Source organism: Melospiza georgiana, chromosome 10 (assembly GCF_028018845.1).
Source record: "Melospiza georgiana isolate bMelGeo1 chromosome 10, bMelGeo1.pri, whole genome shotgun sequence".
NCBI lineage: Eukaryota > Metazoa > Chordata > Aves > Passeriformes > Passerellidae > Melospiza > Melospiza georgiana.
This window is the reverse complement of record NC_080439.1, coordinates 9248768-9262925: the sequence shown is the minus strand read 5'-3', so window position 1 is coordinate 9262925 and position 14158 is coordinate 9248768. Positions and strand designations below refer to the sequence as shown.

Genomic DNA, 14158 nt, shown 5'->3' with positions numbered 1-14158 from the left:
TGTTAAAGTACTTTAGCCCCAGATACAACTCTGTGCACAGTGTACATAAATGTGTATGAATGCATATACACTAAATGTGTACAGGCCAATGTTAAAGACCCAAAGCTCAGCAAAGTATTACAGTGATGAAACAAACACCAGAGCAGCTGCTACAGGTGATATATTGCATCAACTGAACTACTTTGGGCAAGAATCAATGATCAATAGCTGATTTTAAAATGGCCCACAAATCTGCTGGGTTTTTTCTTCCCTGGATATAACAGGTATTAAGTTGTAAAACATTTTAAAATCCTTTCACGATTCACCTTCCAAAAAATTAAGCAACTTTATTAAAGAATCAGTTTCACTTTCTGCAAACCTTTATTGCTATATTAATGCAAATTGGACCTGTGGGAAGGAAGGTAATGAGGTTGGCTTAACCCCTTTTATCTCTCAACGACTAAGAGTAGTGAGGTGTTTCAGAGTTGGTAGCAGCTCCCTCTTCTCCTGCCCACCAAGGAAATGCCATGCACTGCTTTTGCTCTGCCTGCTCTCAGCCTCTGCAAGCCCAAGGCACTCACGTTAAAACGTTAGCTGGCATCATCTGTGATTCAGGTGCTGCCTCTATCAAGGACTGCCAAGTGTTTGTGGAGTTAGGAATCACAAAACCAAATTCAAAGAACCATTCTGCAAAGTAAAAGAAAAAAAAGAGATCCAGAGGCATTTGAAAGAAGAAAATTCATAAATGGTCCTTTTGCTTTTCACCTGACAGGCTGGGGAACTCCCTAAACTGTCCTGTTGGGCTGCCAACATTTTACATTTAAATTACTTTGTACAGCTTAAACTGCACTGAACCCTGCCCTCCTCTCAGAGCAGATCCTCCCTTTCTAAAATAGCTGATGGCACTGATAAGGTCACACCACTTCCGTGGCATTGGGTGAAAATTTCTGACACACCTAACTGGGAACAGGAAACCACCCTCCTCCTCCTGCTGACATCCTGGGATCCAGCTGAGGTTAAGTTGCAGCTGGTTGCCCAAAAGACACGGAGCTCAGTGTTTTATCTGCCCCTCCTGCCCAGACTAAGAGCAGCACTGCACTGAGGGGGGCCAGAGGTGCAGTTGTGGGGTCACTGGCACTGCTGAAACCAGGCAAACCAGAGGCTCCAGCCTGGCACTCTGAGGAAGACCCAGGAATTCCTGTAGTAGCTGACTCTGAAATAGCCTGTTTCCTTGCCTCAGGCAGCCTGGGGTGGATTTATGCCCTCAGGCATGATTACCCAGCTTTTTTGCTTACATAACAAAGTGTTAATACACTTATGAAATGCCATCCTTAATACTGTGGCCCATTAGTCCTGACAAGATGAGTGCTTCAGAGCTACTCTGAAAAATTAAAATCACCACATTCAACCCATTTTAGTCTCTCTAATCCCTGCCCTGCTGGGGGTCAGTCCCTGTGCTGCAGCACACAGAGCACATCCATACCTTCTAGACACTGCCCTTTGAAATAAACTTTCTGTTCCAGACGGAATTTTTCCATTTGTTCTGCTGAGGAAAAGTTTAACTCCCGGGATACTGCTTTACATTTCAGGATTTTTTTAGGAACTCGAGCTGTGAAACAGATAAAGAAGCATTATTTGGACACAATAAAATCCAGCTTCTGCAAGTACTATTATTCTCTACTTGGAAATAATGATTAGGACTAATACAAGATCATAGCAGCAGGAAAAATACAAACACAAAGGACTTTGTTTTTACATTTGCAAGAGTGAAATCCAAGATGCAAATACCTTAAGTACCCTGCCCACAACCAAGAATGAAATTTATGACAGAACCAGGGATACAAAACTGATCTCTCAGAACCAGACTCCTGGTTCTTAGTTGTTTGTTACTAGTAATTTTTCAAGTTGAAAATATATGATGCAACTTTAATTTTTACTTTAAGAATTGTGCTGAAGATGACTGGCAGCCAAAGGGCTGCTTAGCACACCAAGCTCCTTAGCCCTTCTCACTTTTCCTTCCCTTTCAGACTGTGCATCCCCAGAGCAAACCACAAATGTGTGTTTCTCAGCCCAGCAGCACTTCCTGAGCCATCTCAGAGCTCTGGGAAGTAAATGCCATTCCCTTAATGCTGGAACCTGCCCAGGCTGTAAAGCCAGAACCACACTGGAAGGTTCAAGAGAGCAATTTGACAGTCCAGGTTTCTGGGCTCTTGCAATGGCTGAGACACCAACAGCAAGTGGCAAACTGTAGCTGGTAGATATTTCACAGGATTAATTTTTTTTTTAGAGGTGGAGGAGTAAGAGAAGGGACAGTTAGAGAGCACTGATTTAGGGTCCTGATCAGGAGAGCATGAGGGGGAAGGCAAATCAGTAAAAATCTCCCAAGCCCGTCACACTTCAGTGGTGTGATTGTGTATAATTCCTTCCTGCATATTAGAGAATGTTTCATGTGAATTTTTTAGAAATAAAGAGGGGAGGGAAGACAGCTGGCATGTGCTTTATGAGCCAAACTCTTCCAAAATGGAGGGCACATCAAGACATCCATGAGCAGGGAGCAGGCTGGTGTTTAATAAATGCAGGAGTCTCCCAAACCCCAGGCAAATCTATCTAATGTAGAACAGTTCTGTGGAGTAAGACCTTGATACAACATCAATCTCCAGAGCTGGAGGCTTAGGGAATGTAAGCCAGCATCCTACCCCAAGGAGAAGTACACTGCCTGATTAAAAAAACCCCTAAAATTAAAAAAAATATTAAAAAGAAAATTAGAAGTGTAAGGCAAGAGTTTTAAATGTAAAAGAGCTCTAATTATTTTAATGGGATTTTTTGCACCATGGAAACCTGCATGGCACCATCCTTTACTGCCCTCACCAGTACAGACTACACCATTGTGGATAAACATCCCTTTGCAGTTAAGTGTAAAATGACTCGTTAAAACTCTTCTGCAATTTAGTAATTTCATTTCTTTCATCCCCAAGACAGAGTCTGAGAATGTTTGCTTTAACATTGTAAAACTACCAATAAATAGTTACTCTTAATAAAAGTAGGACTTTGTTGTCTTTAAACATCTGATTTAAGACATTTTAATTTACATTTATACCATCAAGCAAAAATTTTAATTGTAATTATTTATTTTAAGATCATTTTACTTTTATTTCTCTCTTTTTTCTATTAAAATAGAAAAGACGGGAGTTTGATTCTCATCAGTTAAATCCATTTTAAAACATACTGGGATGCAGATAAGCATAGACTTAATCCTAAATTTACTAGTGCTTTTTGTTAACTTGAGGATGTACTATACCTGCACATTTATTTAGGCACTTCCATGGTTAACATACATTTAGTCAGATGCTTAATGCTGATTAGATTAGGAAGTGTTGAATGACACATATCTTATTTACTTACAGGTAATTTTGGGTCCAACCATTTAGTTAGAAACTGAAATTCAATTAAAACATTCATATAATTATGTTTTCATTTCATTTAAATAAAGCTACCTTAAATATTTGGGACATTGAAGAAAGCAAGTTATCTTAGCCAAACTGATTTTACATTTTAAACTACACCTTTTCTTAGATAATGAAAGGACAATTTGTATGTCTTGAATGAAAGCTGGCTGTGGGGATTCTGTAAGAGCTACACCTCAGCTGCTTAGCCCAAGATTTGCTTGTATATTGGAAGAAACCAAACTTTACAGATTTGCATCTTCCAAATTGCCTCCCAGTTTCAAATGCCCTGTCACTGAACAGAGATGACAGGAAAAGCTCCTGCTGTCAGATGCTGGTTTAGATGATTAATTCTAGTTTCAGGTGCTCAGGCTGTGGTTTTTACTACTTAAGGCAGTTTAATGCTAAGACTTTGGCAGCAATCCAATACCACATTAATATTGTTTTTATTTCATCTGAGTGGTGATAGTAAATTAAGGTAGTAATACAGTACCATGATTTGAAACTTAAGCGTTCATTTTATAAAGAAACTTGTACTTAAATAAAATAGAAGTCATGTTTAAAAAGCAAATAGAAGTCCTGTTTAAAGCAAATGTATTTTATTCACTCTGCTATGTATTTGGTTCTTCGTTTGCTGTGTCTAGACTGTGATTTGCCCTGAATGGCCACAGAACATACACACACACACAAGTACTATAGAATGATTTTAGGACACATATGGATTTAATTTTAGAGCAATTATTCTGTTTGTCCTCACTGCTTCTGCTGCAGGACTGTAGCAGAACTGCATTTCCCCACACCTTTTAATTCACCATCAGATCACCCTGCTTTGTTGGATGTCTCCCCCCTTCTCAGCCTATTTATTAAGCATGACCCATCTACCTCAGATTTCTTTTCTAGCTAAGACATACAAGAATTGCTTTTTTTGCCTCTTCTCCCAAGGAAGAGCAACCTCCCATCAGTAATCTTTTCAGTGGCTTCTCCTAATAGCTCTCCTCTGCATCTGCCAGTTTGCAGGCATCCATCTTCTAGATGGATGAGTGAACTGTGCACCAGATAGGATCTTAACTATTCCTTGTACAATGGGCATTAATCTCAGGCCAGAGGATGTTTTAATTAATTCCCCAAGTTCCTCTGATGGAGATGACAGTTCTTGTTTTATTTGCAATGAAAATCTGAGGCACAGTGGGGTGATATGATTTGCCCAAGTGACAAAAGTGACATCTGTCCTTCAAAGCAGGGCTATGTTTGCAACTCAGGTGACCCAGACATGCAGCACCACCCAGCCCAAATGCACAATGCAGTCACACAGTACCTTCATGCTCCACTCCAGGGACAGACAGATCTTCTGTTCCTTGCCAGAGGATTTTCCCTGTTTCTGCATCCCGAAGGTTCATCCAATTTCTGATTGGGAAGCAAATAAGGAAAACAAGCTATCTCTATCCCTAAATGCTGTGGGTAGTGTTCTTTGCTGAGCTCTGAAATAGGCTACTCCAGCTGAGTTTCAGTCATGGTTTCTCATTCTCAAGAGGCCAAGGAAAAGAGATGCTTTTTCCTTGAGAATAAATAAACAAACCAACCCCTGACCAGAATGAATGCAACAAGAGTTATATAGCCACAGATTTCGTTTTCACTTTAGACTGGAGCTTGTTGACCTCATTTATCATTTTCCACTGCTTCTAAAGTATAAAGGCAGTGTCACTGTGCTGTAGAGAAACAAGAACATTGCTAACAATAACAGATTGTTACACAAACAATTGCTCTTCTCTAGTATTTGAAAATGGCTAGGAAAAGGAGTCCTTTCTACACAATATGAGAAAAAGAATAACATCCAATCCAGCTTGTTTTCTTAGCTTACAAAATATTAGTATCAAGGGTAGTTCTATTGCTGTTGACCTCGTAACTGCCACTCATGGGAATTCTTCAGCTGCTGAGTGCTAAGCAAAGAGAGATCTTCTCTTTTCACTCTCAGCAAGTGAGGCTGTGCCAGCCTGATCAGTGAATCAGTCAATAAATCTATAGGCAAGGAGGAAATATTCATATTTCCAAAGGGACAGTTAATAATGATCTCTCCAGTTTCTAGTGATCATTTCAATGACCTTACTGAGAAAAAAGTCCTGGTGAGGTAAAAGCAAGGATTTTCTAAGGAAAATATCAAGCTTTCTGGGCATCATGATTTTGTACCTTACTACACCTTTGCAAAATCTCTCTCCCAGGGTAACTCAGCCACTGACAGCTCAGAACAAGGAGCCTGCACACCTGCATGATGCCATCCTGAACAGGGACACAGCCATCCACAGGCCTCAGGCCCTCCTGCTCTGCAGCTCCTCAGGGTGGCTCTGAGGATTCACCAGTGTCAGCACCAGAGGCTGAACAGAGCAGGATCTGTGGGGTGAGCCCACACAAACCAGAGCCTTTCCAGGAGCTGCCTTTGGCTGCTTTATGGCAGCACACCCTTCTCAGTCAGGACTGCCTACAACAACTGCTCAGGGAACTGCCTGGGGAGCTGCAGACACAAGAGGGACAATATGGGCCCTGACATGGGTATAAATAGGAGCTGTTGGAGATTTGCATATTGAACTCATCCTCTAACACACACAGTTTCCAGGCAGACTCACACAAACTCATCACACTGATCACATTTTTCCAGAGCTCCCAGGAAGAAACAGATGCTTTAGCAAATTTTGCATCACAGACGAACATTTGTTTTAAAATTCTGTGTGTGGAGGAGGGGAAGGGAAGATGGCTGCTTCAGCAGAGATGTGAGGATTCTTTCCCTTGCTGAAGGCTGGTCAGACTTTCCACGCCCCACTGAAAAGACAAAGAGAATGTGTGCACAGGGTCTGTTCACATAAAGCTTAGAGAATGGAAAGAGGGAACACAGGGCAGCCTACTCATGTCCTTCTAGGCTTGTTCCAAACACAATGTATCCACCACTTGTTCTGGGATTAAGGCAAATGAGAAAGGGGCAGAAGATGAAAAGCATCCTCTGAGGGCTCCATTTGGCACCTCCATATCCTAGCAGGAAGCTGCAAAGTGCAGCTCTCCCCAGCCAGCAACCCAAGGGAGACAGGGACTGGCAGGGAAGTCAGAGAGAGAAAATGAACAGCAGAATGGCAAGAAGAACGTGCAGCAGAGCTGGGCATTTCATGTGGTGCTGGCTGAAAAACTCCAAGTCCTCAGCCAACACAACATGCAGGATGGAACTGCCCCAAGAGTAATTTCAAATGCCAAAAAAATCCACCATTTTTCCATACATCTTCCCCCACACAGACATACAAATTAGCCAGGGTGAGGCTATTTGCATAGAAAGCAGTGTGCCATCTATCAAACGCCATGTATGAGGGGAAAATAACAAATGGGACAATCTGAGCATCTCACTGACACACTCATTTATCTTCCCAACATTCTGCCACACAAACACTCTTAACTATTAGCTGAACAGTAATTTAATAAATTGGGCACTTGATTATCAAAAACTTGTACTACCTTTAAAAAATGGTCCTCTCACAAGTATTTATTTGCTGTTTGTTCACTATCAATATCAGTCAGAGTTATGAGCTCCCAGGTTTGGCCACAGGCTTTGTGGTGCCAAACTGAGCACCAGCTGAGTTCCTCTGAACTGGAAATGAAACACTGACCAGGACAGCAAAGCCAGCACTGTAAAGGAACTGATCCAGCCTCTCAGTACTCTAACTAATGGACCATTCCTTTTCCTTGCCATGACTCGCCTTGCCTTCCCATCCCTCTTCCCTTGTCAATTTTTGGAGCACTCTAAAATCACATTCACCAGTTTCAAAAGTATTAGAAATGCCCTTCAGTGAGAAGTAGCCTGAAACTTAATTATGATCCTTACTTGAAATACACAGTTATAGTGTTAGTGACCTGCTATTTCTGGTGAGAGAAAACACCACTGTACACTACTGACCTCTGTAACTTCTCCCTATCAGGATTGTCTCAGTCCAGTCCAAGAAAGGTGATACAAATTATGCTGCTGAGCTGAACAATGTTAACATTTAAAATGTATATTAACATTTGGGGTGTTGGACATCTCTAAAGTGCTATCTGGCTTTATTTTGTTTATGGATGTTCCACTGTAAAAGGAAATCCATGCAGGACAGCCTGTCCCATGCTTTGTATTACGACTGTCAAATTCAAGAGGAAGAATAAATAAAAAGCTCAAGGCTTTACCCCTGCTGATGAGACCATGCATCAGCAATGCATGCCACAGTTCCTAGAAAATATCTTGTATTTAAACAACTTGAACATTGCTAGCCTGTGTAAATTCCTTATCAAATAAATAAAGGTTTAATGTCAGTGTAGTCAAAGGCTTTCTGATCTTGACAAGTCCATGTGCTGGTTCAGGACATGCTTCTCCAACTTCTGCAAATGAAGAAACAAAATCAACCTGCTAGTCAGAGTGTATACAAAGAGGAAAAATTTGTGAACCCAGACATATTTGAAGGGTTCAGAATACACTAGCCAGTTTACAAGTTTTTTCCCAGTAACTAAACATTATTAAAAGGGAAGAACAAATAATCAGATCTTAAAAGCACAGACACACACACAATCTCTTTCTATTGGAAAAAAACAAAACACTTCAGGGACAAGAGGTTAGTTATTTTAAAAATAATAAATGTTTAAAAAGAAGCAGGCATCTGAAAAAAGTTTTAGTCAAAACTGAGATAAAGTATAAAACTCTAATGAAATTAAAAAAAAAAAAAGAGGCAAACCCCATCACAAGTGATTTCTTGACACAGGAATACCTGACAAAGCAGCAGCTGCACTGCTTACCTAGTTAGCAGCTTATCAACACTATTTCTGTCAGCTTGGATAGGAAGGCTAGTAACACACATACCCCAGAGTGAAGAAAATGGAGATCTTGAACCAAACCCCTACACACTATTATCTTCTAATGTGTTTAATTGGTTTAAGATTCTTCCACCCCAGCAGGAGAGACATTGTTACTAAAAATAAAGAGTGCTCCACCTCCTGAGCAGCCGTGGAGACCTGCAGGCAGAATGAGCAGGGCATTTTAAGCATTATTGAAAAGAAGGAAAATTCATATTGGTCTGATACAATTACTCTTTTTGAAGAGGTTCATGCAAAGCCATTTAACAGGGCTAACAGCAAGTAGGAATCCAGGCAGTTCCAGCTGTGTGAAGTTTATATGGGGGGGAAGGAAAAACATCAGTGTATTCGTAATACAGTTTCTCATCTTACACCATTACATTTTCATTCATTTGTATTTTGGAGGCTTGGGGTGGGGTTTTTTTGGAAATGATGTCTGATTTAAGACTCAATAGATCAAATACTCTTCAATCCTGAAGGCAAGAAAGGATTAGGTAGAACAGCAGAAGGAAGAGTGTATGTTGATCTATTTATATTCCACCACCTATTGGGTCAGCAAAGCCTTACATAAAAGCTTTGTAGTAGCTGGAACTTGACTTGCTTTATATACATTACATGAAGCAGCTCCCTCACAGACCTGTTTTGCTTAGCCTGATGAAGGGAAATGGTTTGTGCATTTCTAAATTCAAATTTTGCTTTCTTTAATACCTCTGATGTCAGGAGTTCTTTCTTTTTTATATCTGTCAGAGAGATCACTTGGTTCAAACAAATCAGAATGTACATCCTTTATCTTTCAGTGTATTAGCATTGCAAAAGATTGCCTTGCATTACCACACTTGTAATTAAGAGTAGCCTTGAGGAAGAGAATGAGTACAAACAAAATTTCTCATTAAAGTAGTATGGAGTTAAAAGAAGTTCTGCCTCCATCTCCCTGACTATTATTTGTATGTTGTAATTTTTAGCACTTCTTGAGTATCTCAAAGGCAGTGCCAAACAGTATATATTGTTTCTCTTGTTAAAATGATCAATTTTTCATTTTATTCCTTGCTGTCTATGTCTACACCATTCTAAAACCTCAGGAACTGCTGTACTCTTACATTTCATAATAAAAACAAGGCTAATGTTCATAACCACTCCTAGAAGGAAGGTCTTTCATCATCCCTGCCAGCTTTTTTTTTCTTTTCCACATGAAATGCAACATTAAAACAGTTCCCTACCTGCCAGGTGCAAACAACATCTCAACAATAGCTGTTAATGAGACCTGTCCTCTGGGAGAAGGTGGAGCTGAAAGCCCTGAACAATTCAGACAACAATCTCTGCTGCAGACCCAGGAAAGCTTCTGATCAGGACTCACCAACCTTCACTCCTGATTTTACATGGTCTGTTGTGAACAGCAGACACAACCAGGCAGCCATGGCATGGGAAAGCAGGTTACCTTACAGGGAAGTAAAGATCAGACTTTAGGGATTATATTTATATCAGATATATTTTCCCAGAAGTACATTTTCATCTCACTTGTTTCAATCCAGTTTGAGGAATAAGGACCAATATAAATTATGCAAAGTAACTACCAAACCACAGGACTACAAAGCAGATCACCTAAATGGCCTTACACTCGCTTCTCCTCCACTGATGCCATTCATGCTGTAATTTATGCCATCTCTACTCCCACTTTTTATTACAATTCCCAAATCACTCTTCCACAGAACTCCTAATTGTGTGCTTCAATTTAAGCATATGCACAGATGTTCTGCTGATTCAGGTCCTTGAATTCACTCTGTTCACACTCATGAGAAATGCTGCTGTCTGCTGTTTAATAAGCCACAAGAACACAGGCTGGCAGTGTTCCTCCCAGCCTAAGGATGAAACTCAGAGCAATATCCTATCTACTGAATGAGCATCCATCCATTCTGTGTGCAGGAATACCAAAACACAAAAACTGGAAGTTATTCCTCAAACATTACTGGAGCCTTGGGGTACAGTACTGTCAACTTCTGCTTTCAGAAAGCAGCACACTTTGCTGAGTTCCTGATTAGACAGAAAACGTGCTGTGACAGTTCTTACAGGGGCAGAACTTTAAAAAAACTCATCTATTATAAACCAACTTTCCTAGAGTGATGCACAAGATATGGGTTTACTGTGCTCACAAAATGATGGGAGGTGCTGGAAAGGTGCTCTATTAAATCCTTAAATGGAAGGAAGCCAATTATCCCTTCAAAGCACTCCTGGCACTCCTTCACTTGCTGTAAAAGAGCCTGCTTTTAAAGTCTCCTGTACAAAACAAATTGCTGTACAACAGAAGCCAGGGAGATCCACAGATTAATGTGAACCACATGACAAAATGCAGCAAAAATCCTCAGCAACCAACAAAGTAATTTCACAGCAAATTATGTAATCAGAGGGATATATTTAACAGCTACAGCATCACAGTGAAAAGATCAACACAATATCATATACTTGTATACTTTGTACTTCCCTTTAAACTTTCTGCCTTACATCTTTGTGTGTCTGTGCACAGATCTGGTATCACACCATGAATTTCCATCTAACATCCATCAGACAGCTCTGGATTAAGCTGCTCTTGGCCCATATTTGAAAGACAGTTACACAAGTTACTGCACACCATGCCAACCTTACCTTGGCTGCAACAGATCATGCTAAGAGAGTAGAAATTATTATTGCTCCCTTCTGTTGTGTAAAGCAGACAGAGCTCTGACCATTCCCACGGGGCAGTGGAGCTCCAGTGCTCCCTGCTTTGTGTCACATCCTCCCTGCACCTTGGGTGACCATCTTGAAGCTGAGCTATGTCCACACCAAGGATTTCCTGCTTGAATCTCTGAATTCATTTCAATGTAGCAGGGCTCATGTTGAGGCACACTGCAGAAGTCTGCAACAAAAATGCAGCCTAGGTCTGTTCACAACCAGATCAGCTGCAATGGGATGCCAATAGACAAGTACAGAACCTGTTTACCTCTACAAACACTGGAAATGAAGTAAACCTACTTCCAGCATTTGCTAATAAAAATTTTATCCAGTTAAAAGTCTGTGTTTTCAAACAGTTTAGGTTGAAAGACAAAAATATTATTCAACACTTTCATCAAAATTAACAACTAACATTCATCTCTACACCACAGCATCCTAGTGACATCAGGTAGCAAAAAAAGGCAGAGTTGAAATTTAAATTAATGTTTAATTTTCACTGTTGGCAATTAACTGTCTGAAAATATTCAGTGAAATCTCTCCAAATCTTAAATATTTAAATCAGAATTAGTGACACTTATAGTTGTCTTAACAAAAGCAGGTACATGTAATAAAACAATGAAGATGGAGAGCTGCTAGACTCTGGGAGGAGAAGTGTCCAGCATGGGCAGGCAGAGTGAGAGAATGTTTTGTTTCTTTGGTAATACCCACAAGAATTGCCAACCAAGCCAAACTTCCATTTCACTTATTCTGCCTCTCTCTCTAAAACCAAAGGAGCAAGAAAAAAATGGATGTACAATATAAAGGAAAGAGTTACAGACCTACTGAAGATGAAGCTAAGGGTCATCAGGAGGGAAAAAGGGAAAAAGGAATAAATTATAGTGGTTTGCAAGCAGCTGATCAGGGATGTAGACACTATTGCTTCAGGATGAGTCAGATGAAGTTCAGATGAGTCTAGTTTGAAGAAGCTTAACTCTTAGAAACTCCAGCAATTTTTGTCACTGCTGAGCAACAGAAACTGATTTAGGCATTTGCAAGTAACTTTTGATTTCTTCAGACAAAAGCAACAACGTGTGACACTCCTGAACAGCTCCTGCCTGCGGCAGGTGGAGGGACTGCCCTGTTACCCTGGCACACCAGCAAAGCCTGCAAGAAAAGGCTCTTGGAGAGCGTGCCAGGCACTTCTCTGGGAACTAAGCTCAATCCAGGGAGACCAAACCACTTCTAATCCCAACCCAAACCCCATACCCTAAGATTTGATATCCCTAACAAAAAAATTTAAGTAAAACCCAAAATATACTTGTGGTACAATGAATATAATGTTGTTCAAAGTGGGGGAAAGCTCCAAATTAAATCTACACACACATCACTGTTTTGGGGGGCAGATTCCCATGTCAGAGCAAGCAAGCTGCCTTCTGTGCCTGATCTGTTTGCTACTATTAAAAATGTGCTTTGTTTCCTCTAGAGACAGAAGTTAAAATGGTTCCTAGAACCAGAAAACAGTGCCAAAACAAAAGCAGCTGAAGCAATGTAGAGGCTTTCTGCTGTTTTCTGCTGCCTGTGTTTTTTAAGCTTTTCTTTGGCTTATCTCAATAGCCTTGACAGAATTCCTTTACCAATGCCTCAGCAGGAAAAACAACATGTGATCACATTTGGAGATTGCTTTACAGTCTAGATAGTAAAACAATCAATAACTTGGAAAAACTCATCATTCCTTGCAGGACCAGGAACTGCACAAAGAAAATTATTTTCTCTTTTCCAGTGCAGCAACACCCAACTCCTCCCATCTTCCCTGCATTTTAAATGCATCTCACAAATTAGCATGTTAGAAAAGCCTGAGCTTGTGCTAAGAACCCTTTGAATATTAACATAATTAATGTCATCAGTAATACTCTGAGTTTGTAGGAACAGCAGGTGAGTCAATGGGAATGATGTATTCATCCAAGAAAAGAATGTGACCTTTAAAATCCATAGGGCTTTATCAGAACATAATTTTAAAGTGGGTTCCTTGTAGCTCAGAACAAAACTGAATGTAAGTACAGAGAAAGCTAACAGAGACACCATGTATACAAGAGAAACTAAAAATACAATTAAAACACTGGGACTTCTTAGAGAAGATGCCTGGCCTACATCAAAAGGTAAGACAGGTTACAGAACAGACTGAGGAGCCACATCCAGAATGCTTAAAATTATGTTAAATTCTTTAAACCCCCCAAAAATTGGAATCTGTTTGTCCACTTTTTAATTTTAGCACATCAAACAATTTTCCTCTCTGCAAGTGAACACTGAAAGTGATTCAGCAATTGAAATAATTTTATTTTGTCTTAACTACTTCAAAACAAAAATTTCTTCCCAGCTAAACTATTATGGTAACATTTCAAGGTTCTCAGCAATAAGTGAATGAGAGGGAGTTTCATGGAAACAATCTATCAAGGGGTTCTGGTGCTTAACTTCATTTTCATAGATAAGGTTGCAGCTAGACACCCTCACAGGAATTTATCTCCCTGCAAATTGTTATGGACTATTGTTCTTTGCAGAGCCAATGTCACGACAGTCATGCAACAAAATCAGCTTTAATGGAATGAGGCATTTTAAACTTCAATATGCCTCTTTATTTTATACAATTATTCAGCTGTTTTAAAATATGCAATATATTGGCTAGCTTATAAAAGAAAGCTTGGATTGATTTCATGTCATTTTTGCAACACTGGAGGATTGGATTTTTTATGTCTAAAAGGATCTTCACACTTCTTCATATTGAAAGGGCACAGACCTGAGCAGAGGAACAATGACTTCTTTGACCAAATTTTTAAAAGGGATAAACATGGCTGCTTAGCTGGCATTTTCATACAGTTTCACTTGAATGACCTGTAGCCTTGTGTGAAAAGTGGAGAAAAAGCAAACCTAAAAGGCTCTAAAGAGGCAGTTTTATCAGCACTGCTTGTGGCCAGTCAATGCCTTTGTTCCTTGAAGGCCTCTGCAATAACTTCTCTATTGAGCAAAGTGATGTTTATTGAGAATGGCAAAGCTGAGCATCAGCAGGTCCCCCTGCTGCTCCCTTCATCCATCCAACTCCAAGCAGCATCCTGGGCTGAAAGTGTCCCCTGGTAAAATAAGCAACTGACAACACAAAAAGCCTCCATGACTTCCAACTGCCTGTGCTTATGTAGGGACTATGTGCTTTT

General features: G+C 40.2%; 1 protein-coding gene across 1 annotated transcript in view; it reads right to left on the bottom strand.

Moving 5' to 3' along the window:
* Positions 1-14158, bottom strand: part of PDE6D (phosphodiesterase 6D) — a 34605-nt gene that overhangs the window by 2387 nt on the left and 18060 nt on the right. The window contains exons 2-4 of the mRNA XM_058031434.1: positions 4738-4826; positions 1463-1588; positions 561-666 (exon numbers count right to left, since the gene is read on the bottom strand). Of these exons, the coding sequence (XP_057887417.1) occupies positions 561-666; positions 1463-1588; positions 4738-4826 (321 nt within the window). The remainder of the gene's footprint in view (positions 1-560; positions 667-1462; positions 1589-4737; positions 4827-14158) is intronic.